At 33.8% G+C, this 10,760-nt stretch overlaps 1 protein-coding gene across 3 annotated transcripts in view; it reads left to right on the top strand.

Moving 5' to 3' along the window:
• Nucleotides 1–8,549, top strand: part of LOC114915127 (calmodulin-binding receptor-like cytoplasmic kinase 2) — a 9,193-nt gene extending 644 nt beyond the window's left edge. Inside the window, exons 2-5 of one of the 3 annotated variants that reach the window (XM_083073058.1) lie at nt 5,447–5,581; nt 6,148–6,960; nt 7,093–7,185; nt 7,281–8,549. In XM_083073058.1, the coding sequence (XP_082929184.1) occupies nt 5,515–5,581; nt 6,148–6,960; nt 7,093–7,185; nt 7,281–8,089 (1,782 nt within the window). In that variant the 5' untranslated portion in view covers nt 5,447–5,514 and the 3' untranslated portion in view covers nt 8,090–8,549. Of the gene's footprint in view, nt 1–5,446; nt 5,684–6,147; nt 6,961–7,092; nt 7,186–7,280 lie in introns of all 3 variants that reach the window. The other 2 variants (XM_083073057.1, XM_083073054.1) reach the window with 2 other exon arrangements.
• Nucleotides 8,550–10,760: the final 2,211 nt, after the last annotated feature.

Genomic DNA, 10,760 nt, shown 5'->3' on the forward strand with positions numbered 1-10,760 from the left:
TTTACCTACAACTCAATCTCATGACTAGGCCATATATTGTAATTTTAAAGGAAGGTGTATACTTCAGTAGTCCTAAAAATGGGTTTCCTTTACCCTTGTAGTTAACTGTTAAGACAAGTAATGGGCAGCGGAAGCATAAAACATAAAAAACCATACAAACCATGAAAAAAAATTGAGAGGAAAGGTTAGGGAACAGAACAATTTCGTATTTGTTGAACAACCATACTATTTTGTTTGTTTTTCATTCATATATAAGGCAAATACATGAAAAATGACAGCCATACATAGAGCCCATAAATGCTGTCAGTAAAACACATGTTCCCATCATCATTAAGTGTGTAGATTTGCCTAAAATCAGAAACCTAACAAGATATTATCTACTGCACTAAGTAAACATAATTACTGCAGAACTTTACCCACTAATACAAGCAACCATAAATAATTATAGCAGTAAAAAATAAAGGAAAAGTTTTACTGCATTAACACTCCTCCTTAAAACTTTTCTTAAGGACTCCCAACTTGCTTCTTAGCTCATTAAACTTAGCACTTGGAAGGGCCTTAGTGAGTATGTCTGCCAATTGCTCCTCGGACCTGCAATACATCAACTGAACATCTCCATTCTTCTCAGCTTCCCTTATAGCATGAAATTTGACATTGATATGCTTGGTTCTTCCATGTTGAATTGGATTTTTAGCAATTGAAATGGCTGACTTGTTATCACACCATAGCACAGTAGGTTCCATTTGCACATGACTCAAATCTGTCAAGACTTTCCTGACCCATATAGCTTGATTTGAGGCTGCTGCTGCAGCTACATATTCAGCCTCGGCAGAGGATTGAGCAACCACATCTTGCTTCTTAGAGTTCCATGAAAATACTCCACTACCAAGTGAAAAAACATATCCTGTTGTGCTCTTAGAGTCATCAATAGATCCAGCCCAATCACTATCAACAAAACCTTCAACCTTTCCATCACTTTTGCTATACCAAATGCCAAAGTCAGCAGTACCTTTCAAGTATCTCAACACTCTTTTGCCTACACCAAAGTGTGTTAAACTTGGTGAATGCATGAACCTTGAAAGTAAACTACTGCAGAACATCAAATCTGGTCTAGTTGCAGTCAAATAAAGAAGACTACCAACCAAACTTCTATATTGAGTCACATCTGCCTTTGCATCACCATCAGACTTGGAGAGCTTTTCGTTGACAGCAAGTGGAGTTGAAACAGGATTACAATTCTCCAGTTTGAATTTTTTCAGCAAGTCATTTGCATACTTTTTCTGTGAAAGAAAAATTCCATCATCAAACTGATGCACTTCCATCCCCAAAAAATACCTCATCACTCCAAGATCTGTCATTTCAAAAAACTGCAACATGCTGTTTTTAAATTCTTCAATTTCATCAACATCATCACCTGTAATCAACAAATCATCAACATACAGAGAAACCACAATTTTCTTTCCATTGCCACAATCTTTCACATAAAGAGTAGGCTCATTTTGGCTCCTCCTGAAATCATTTTGCAGAAAATGAGAATCAATTCTGCTGTACCAAGCTCTTGGAGCTTGTTTCAGCCCATACAAGGCTTTATGAAGCCTATAAACTTTTTCTTCATGACCTGCAACAATAAAACCATCAGGTTGTTCAACATATATTTCTTCTTGCAATACTCCATTTAAAAAAGCAGATTTAACATCCAAGTGAAAGATTTTCCATCCATATTGAGCCGCGAATGCAACAATTAATCTAATTGTTTCATGCCTAGCAACCGGCGCAAATGTATCACCATAATCGACTCCAGCCATTTGAGAATACCCCTTCACAACAAGCCTTGCTTTGTGCTTGTGGATGGAACCATCCGGATTTAATTTTGTTCTATAAACCCATTTGACGCCAATCACATGTTTGTCCTTGGGCTTTGAAGTAAGTTCCCAAGTGCCATTTTTGTTAATCATGGCCAGCTCCTCCTTCATTGCATCTTTCCATTCTTCATGCATTGAAGCCTCTTCAAAACAAGAAGGCTCACTTATAACAAAATTGCATTTTTCATAAATTTCAGCCAAAGACTTGGATTTTAGCACAGGAGAATCAGATTCAGCAATCTGATTTTTATTCTCATTTGCAGCTTGCTCCTGGTCGAAATTGGTTGTCAACTGTTCTGTTTTTGTGCTCCTTTGAACTTCATTATTTTCCCAATTCCAGTATGCATTCTCATCAATTTGAATATCCCTGCTGATCACAATCTGTTTTGACCTCATATTGTACACCCGGTAACCTTTGGAGTTTGCAGCATAGCCTAAGAAAATCCCCATTTCAGCCTTGTCATCTAATTTGGATCTTTTTGCTGCTGCAACATGAGTATAACAAATAGATCCAAAAATCTTCAGGTGTTTGGCAGTGGGCTTCACTCCATTCCAAGCTTCAATTGGTGTTTTCTCTTGAACAGCTCTTGTTGGCAGCCTATTCAAAAGATACACGGCTGTATAAACAGCTTCAGCCCAAAAACATTTTAGCAATTTCTTTTCAGCAATTAAACATCTTGCCATCTCCATAACTGTTCTATTTTTTCTCTCAGAAACTCCATTTTGTTCAGGAGTATAACTTACTGTCAATTGATGAACAATGCCCATATCTTCACAAAATGCATTAAACTCATTAGATGTATACTCCTTCCCATTGTCGGATCTCAACATTTTAATTTTGCAGCCACTTTGAGACTCCACCATGGCTCTAAACTTTTTAAAGACATCAAAAGTTTGAGCTTTGCTTGATAAAAAATACACCCATGTCATTCTTGTCAAGTCATCAATAAACAGAAGAAAATATTTGCTTTGGCTAAGAGAAGGAACACTCATTGGACCACACAAATCAGTGTGAATAAGCTCCAATTTTTCCTTTGCTCGTGTGACATTTGTTGATGAAAAAGACTTTCTATGCATTTTTCCCAATTGACAAGAATCACATAAATCATCAATAATACCCATCATAGGCATGTCTCTCACCATATCATGAGTTTGCAAAAATTTCAAAGCACCCGTATTAAAGTGACCATATCTTTTGTGCCATAAAACAGAATCATCATGTTTGGAAACAAGAGCTGATTCATTCACTTGATTCAAACTGATTGGAAAGCTATTATCACACATTTCAACCTTAATAACTTCAGAATCATTTGAATCCAATATGATACAACCATTGTTTTTAAATGAAAGAGAATATCCTCTCTTCATTAGTTGAGCAACACTTAGCAAATTCTGATCCAAATCAGGAATAAATAAAACATCATGAATAAATTTAGGACCTTTGCTAGTGTGAACAGAAACTGTACCTCTTCCTTCAGCTTGTACAATATCTCCATTTCCAAGCTTAACTTTGGTTTGGACAGCCCTATCCAAAGTAGTAAAAAGACTTGAGTTCCTCGCCATGTGGTTTGTGCACCCACTATCAACATACCATACATCATTTGAACCTGAACTACTTGTTTGAGCAGCCATAAACAAGTGTTCTTCATCTTGGAGTTGCTGATCGGTGAAGTTAACTTAATGTGCATGTTGTGGTTGAGATTGGTTCTGCCTGGATCTGCAGTACCTTTCTCTATGTCCCCACTTCTTGCAAATGTTACATTGGATTTGAGGCTTCCCCTTATACCAACAATCTTTTGACAAGTGATTTGTTCTTTTGCATGTAGAACAAGGAGGAAAATGATTGTTTGCTGCAGATTCACTACTCCCATCCATCTTCGTTTTCCCCTTTTGGTCACCAACTGCTTTATAATTTTGCTTCTTTTGATTTTTCTGACCAGCTTGCTTTCCCTTGTGTCTTGCTTGAAATGCACCTTCAGTTACATCATCCATTCTCATGGAGAATCTTTGCTCATGAGCTTACAATTTACTGACCATTTCGGAAATGGTTAGTTTCTTAAGATCACATGACTCTTCAATGGCAGCAACTTTGGCTTCAAATTTTACGGGTAGACTGATCAACATTTTTTCGACTACCTTGTGGTCATGGACCACCTCTCCATACAATCTCATTTGGTTCACCAAGTGAGACAGCTTTGAAGTGTACTCCTTGACTGATTCACTTTCCTTCATTTTCAGCATTTCAAACTCTCTTTTAAGAGTCAATAGTTTGATGGATCTCACCCGTTCATCACCGGCATACCTTTCGTTCAACTCGTCCCATATTTGTTTTGCTGTTTCCAAATGCATAATGCTTGTAAAAACATCATCTGTCAAAGCTGAATGTAAACATGAGACAGCTTTTTCCTTCTTCAAAGTCTCCTCCTCATGTTGCTTCATTTGAGCTATTGTAGGATTAGCCCTCAATGGTGGAACTTCCTTATCTTGATCTACATACTCCCATAAGCCAAAAGACTTCAAACATGATCTCATTTTGACAATCCATATGTGATAGTTTTCCCCAGAAAATTGAGGAACAGCAAATACACCATTATTCCCCGAAGCCATTTTATCACTCACTCACAAGTGTTTAATCTCTCCTCTCAATTTTTTTCAGACCCACAACCTATAAGAACAATGCTCTCGATACCACTGTTAAGACAAGCAATGGGCAGCGGAAGCATAAAACATAAAAAACCATACAAACCATGAAACAGAGAAGAGGAAAGGTTAGGGAACAGAACAATTTCGTATTTGCTGAACAACCATACTATTTTGTTTGTTTTTCATTCATATATAAGGCAAATACATGAAAAATGACAGCCATACATAGAGCCCATAAATGCTGTCAGTAAAACACATGTTCCCATCATCATTAAGTGTGTAGATTTGCCTAAAATCAGAAACCTAACAAGATATTATCTACTGCACTAAGTAAACATAATTACTGCAGAACTTTACCCACTAATACAAGCAACCATAAATAATTATAGCAGTAAAAAATAAAGGAAAAGTTTTACTGCATTAACATTAACTTTATTTGATAACTTATTCCTCTTTTTTTAGTTATATTTGTTTAAAACAGAATTGGAAACTGTATGCTTAAATCAAAGGAAACAAAATAGAGAGAAAAGAGATGGGTGATTCTAATTTTTTTTGGGTGGGGAGCAGAGAATGGAAAGAAAAGAAAAGGTTAAAGTTCTACAAACAAAAATTCAGAATTTTTTCCCTTACAGATTCTCTTAATGTATATTTTGTTTTAATCTTTTTTAATTTGCATTTCAGTTGTGATCCTCAATATGACATATGGTATGCCATCATTAGTATTACTTAAGGAAAGTAAGATAATGAAAATCACGCTGTCAAAACAAAAAATAATGAAAAATCAAGTACTTTTAAGTCACCAAAGACTACAACCAAAACATTCTTTGTAGCAATCGTACTTTTCATCTTATTCCACCAAAATTTTAATTCTTTGATCTTATTTGAACACGAATTATACTTGATAGAATTTAATATACGTATAAATTTGCCATTCTGATCAGCCAGCTTTTTCCTCGGTCACACTCAGCATCCCAATGGCCCTGCAACGTTTAGTGATTACCTTGTGAGAATGGGATGTAAACACTTTGAGTGGTGCTGTTTCACTAGCACTTCTTCTGACAAATTTCCAAAGCACAGTAAGTGGCGAATCTTGCCTTACAAGAAACTTTCAAAAGTCACAAACAATTTTGATCAATCTCATTGTCTTGGAAAGAGAGGCTTTGCCACTGAATATTACGGTAAGAGACTAATTAAGTTGCAGCCTTTTATATGAACAATGAAAACAGAAAAAGAAAAAAACTTAGATACAGTTGCTTGAGTACTTATGGTGTAGTTCTCAAATCAAATTTGGAGTTCACCTTGGTAATCACCATAATAAAAAATTTGCAGCATAAGTTACCAGTATGAAATGCCAATTTTGATTAGAAATCAACATCAAAAGAACTTAAAAAAACTGAATACGTGTTGTCCAATAGAAATAGCACAAAGCTTGGGTCAGTTCCTTAAGTGATTTTGGTGCACTTGTTAAAATTGGTATTTTGCCATGGTAAAATACACTTGTTAAAAGGTTGATATTTAAAGTCAGCGGTGAATACTGAGGTGAAATTCTGATTGAAGAACTGGAACTAACAGCTAAGGCACCTAAACATCTCCAAGTAGTGTTCATGGAAATATTTTCTCCTGATTATTTACCTTGATTTAGGAAAACTTGAGGATGGACGTGAGATTACAATCCAGTACTTTAATGCAGACAAGCACCACATATTGCAAAAGTTTATCAATGAAACTACTATCCTAAATTACTTGCCACACAAAAATATTGTTTCAATTTATGGATGTGCTTCGCATAACGAGGAATCTCTTCTAGTGCATGAACACCTATCCAATGGCAACCTTGCTGCTCATCTTCAAAGTGAAATAGCCGGAAACAGCACACTACCTTGGCTGACACGTTTGGATATAGCCATTGATATTGCAAATGCATTGGACTACCTTCACTATTATGGCATCATCCACCGCAATGTGAAGTCCAGCAATATTCTCCTAGATGTTAACTTTTGTGCTAAAGTTGCTAACCTTCATTTATCAAGGAAACTTCCAGATGAAGTTCCTGTCTATGCCACTCATGTTACTAGTGATATAATTGGGACATGTGGTTATATGGACCCAGAGTTGACAAATGGCCGGCTTAGCGTAAAAAATGATGTTTATAGCTTTGGGGTGGTGTTGTGTGAACTGCTAACATCAGTGCTAGCAAAATACTGGCTTCTGAATGAAGAGGGTAATCTTTCTACCCTTATAAACAGAAATTTTGAAAACCAAGCTTTGGTGGAGTCGTTTGATCCAAGACTTGGTTTTGAATCCAACCTTAAGATCAAATGGATGATGACTGCTACAGCTGAGCTTGCACATGTGTGCATGAAATGTCCACAAGAATTAAGGCCAAATATGGAACAGGTGCTTGAGATTCTCAATGGCATAAAGCAAGGGAGATATGAAACAAACTCAACAAAAGGTATAATAAAATCATCTTTTGTTCCTTTTCCTATCTCATGGTTTTCTAGCTTTTATGTGTTTTTGGTGTCAACAGATTGGGGATAAAAGGTTTTTATTCATGTCTAATAAAATTATAATGCTTACATCTCAGCCTTGAAAATCTTCCACCATGCTGAACTTGAAGAGGCTACAAACAATTTTGACACTTGTCTTGGAAAGGGAGGGTATGGCACAGTGTACTATGGTGAGGGGCTAATTATTCTGCATACTTTAACAAATTTTCCCATGCAAGAAATATGCATATATCTATATTGTTCTGATGGTGTGCCATTGTATTAGGAAAACTTCGAGATGGGCGAGAGGTTGCAATTAAATGTTTCCATGATGAGATAGAGACAGAAAAGACCATTAAGCAATTCATGAAAGAAACTGAGATCTTATGTCTCTTGCATCATCAAAATCTAGTATCACTTTATGGCCGCACTTCTCGCCATAGCAACAAACACATGCTGGTGTACGAGTACATCTCCAATGACACTCTTTCTAAACATCTTCGAGAATCTTCCTGTGGTAAACTTCCATGGCATACTAGATTGAATATTGCCATCGAAACTGCAACTGCCTTGGTGTATCTTCATGACTCAGGTATCATCCACCGTGATGTAAAAGGGAGTAACATCCTCTTGGATGAAAAATTTACTGTTAAAGTTGCAGATTTTGGATTCTCACGGTCTCTTCCAGATTATGCTACTCACGTATCCACTATACCAGTAGGGACTCGTGCTTACATAGATCCTGACTACTATGAATCTGGAAGGGTCAGTGACAAAAGTGATGTCTATAGTTTTGGGGTGGTCTTGTTTGAACTCATATCATCCAACCCCCCAAGTTTAATGGAAGGCACAGATTATGTTACTCTTGCACAGTTTGCAAAGAGAAAAATATTAAACAAGGAATTAAATGCGGTAGTGGATCCAAGTTTTTGGTTTGGTTCTGACATGAACATGACAGAAATGATAACAGCAGTGGCAGAGTTAGCCTTTCAGTGTGTGCAATGTCCCAAGGAACTCAGACCATCGATGAAACAGGTGCTAGAGACCCTAGAGGGCATTAGGAAAGGAACATGGGGATTCAACCAGATAACATAGTCTTTATTCATGAGACCAAACCAACCATTCATTTGGTTTGTGTCCTACTAATCGGATTTTGCTGCAAGATAGTAATTTCAGGTTAGTCCTGCATTATTAAAAATGGTGTGAAGGTGAAGGAGTGGCTCGTAAAGAAGGCATGAGACTGCACTCCCGTATTTTTCTTGACTATTTAGGATGTGCATGTTTTAGCTAGATTACACTTTTTTTAGGCACGTTGAACGTGAATCCTTGTCTCACATTGGATTCACCTTCAGCGTTCTGCGTAGTCTAAGGACAATAAAAACATGTGTTCTTACATGATATACATAAATGTATTCCATATGTGCTAAATGCACAAGAAAAGAGTGAAAGCTGGGATCCATCTCTGAATTCTACGTTGCATTATGTGAAGTGTCCATTGACATAAAAGAGTCCAATGTTCTCCCATTCATATGATAATCCTCCTTCTTAACAAAAATTTCCCATCTGCCTCTCCTTCTGTGTTGTGTCGTGGTAATTAATTATCAGTTAAAAAGTTATCGCTACTACTTCAATCCTTGGCGATTACTACTTTCACTCTTTCTTTCATTTATGCACTCCTCTTCTCTTTTTAACCCAAATTATCCTCAATTCTTTCTCCATCCCGTATAACCCTTGTTCTTCTTCACAAAAAGATATACTTCCCCTCAATAGCCATGATTATTCAATAAAATATGAACTATACTTATTTCGTACGAGCCATGTTAATAAATGGGATACACTGCCCAAATTCTTTATCATAAACTATGTAACGTGCACATCAACGTTAATTATGGATAAAGAAAAAGTAACGTCAAAAGAGATGAGAAAAGTGGGGATCTCGAAAAATAAAGAAATGAACTCCTTCTATTTATGTAATCCATAAAGATGAATTTTAAACAGGGAGTTGTTACGGTACCCTCAAAGATCGAGGGATTTCAATACATTCTTTTTTGTAAACTTATAAAAATTAAAAAAAAAATTAATTTAATTATAAAATAAATAATCTAAATTATATTTATAAAATAAAAAGTAAGATAAAATTATAGAGATTAAAATTATAAAATTTCAATAATGTTATACAATATTAAAAAATAAAAAATTAATAAATAATAAAAATAAAAATTATTAAAATTACAATATAGAAATTCAAAAATTTAAGACAAGACAAAAATATATTTAAAAAATTATTAAAATTAAAATATAGAAATTTAAAAATTTTAAGTGAAAAGACAAAAAAAATACTTAAAAAATTATTAAAATTAAACTATTTAAATATATAATAATATTATTATAAATAAAATTAGAATATATAACATAAAAATAAAATAACTAAATAATTTAAAATTTTAAAGAATAAAATATCATAAATATTATATAAATAAATTATTAAAAATATAAAATATAAAATAAAATTATAATTACAACTGTACCGGTACCCTCCTAAATATTATGGGTACCATAGAATTTCTCCTTTTTTAAATATTCCCACTCCACCTCTGAACTCCCTTACACCGTTGCTGAAGCAAGAAAACTGAACTCCGACATAAAACGAGGATAACCATAAAAAAAATATTTAGTACTTTGATTTGAATCTATTTAATGAATAATCATATTATTTTTAAATTTTTAAAAAATTTGTAAGATTAATTTATATATTAAAAGATTTTAATTCAACAATTATATCATTAAAATTTGATGTAGTCATTTAGAACATGATTTATTGAATAAAATAAGTTTAGGTTATCTTTGAGTAATATATATATATATATATATATATATATATATATATATAGGAGGGTTCAAACGACACCGGTGTAACTTTTACTAAGTGTTACACCGCTTAATAATTTTATATTAAATGTAAATTTTGAAAATTCAACCGTTAGATTGAAAGTTCATATCTCTTAGATCATATATGTCAAATTTTGTTAAAATTGAACAACTTAAAAGTAATCAAAGTGTTCATATTTTAGTATATTTTGAAATGTATATATTACGTCAATTTTGTTTTATGAGAATGAAGTATCAAATCATCTTAGATTAATATAAAATTTGACATATATGATCTAAGAATAATGAACTTTCAATCTAATGGTTGAATTTTCAAAATTTACATTTAATATAAAGGTTATTGAGCGGTGTAACACTTAGTAAAAGTTACACCGGTGTCGTTTGAACCCTCTTCATATATATATATATATATATATGAAGAGGGTTCAAACGACACCGGTGTAACTTTATATATGAAGAGGGTTCAAACGATACCGGTGTAACTTTTACTAAGTGTATATATATATATATATATATATGAAGAGGGTTCAAACGACACCGGTGTAACTTTTACTAAGTGTTACACCGCTCAATAACCTTTATATTAAATGTAAATTTTGAAAATTCAACCATTAGATTGAAAGTTCATTATTCTTAGATCATATATATCAAATTATATATATATATATATATATATATATATGTTATTGGTTAAAATATTTTTATTTACTTTACCTTTTAATCCTTATAGTTTTAAATAAACATTTTAGTTCTTGTGTTTTCAATCTCTTTTAATCTTTGTAATTTAAAATAAACCCATTTAGTCCATATATTTACAATCTTTATAGTGTGTTTGGATAAGGAATTTAAATAGAGTAATTCATTTATTTGAAAATTT

This window comes from Cajanus cajan, chromosome 1 (assembly GCF_000230855.2).
Source record: "Cajanus cajan strain Asha chromosome 1, NIPB_CcT2T_4, whole genome shotgun sequence".
In the NCBI taxonomy this organism is placed as follows: domain Eukaryota; kingdom Viridiplantae; phylum Streptophyta; class Magnoliopsida; order Fabales; family Fabaceae; genus Cajanus; species Cajanus cajan.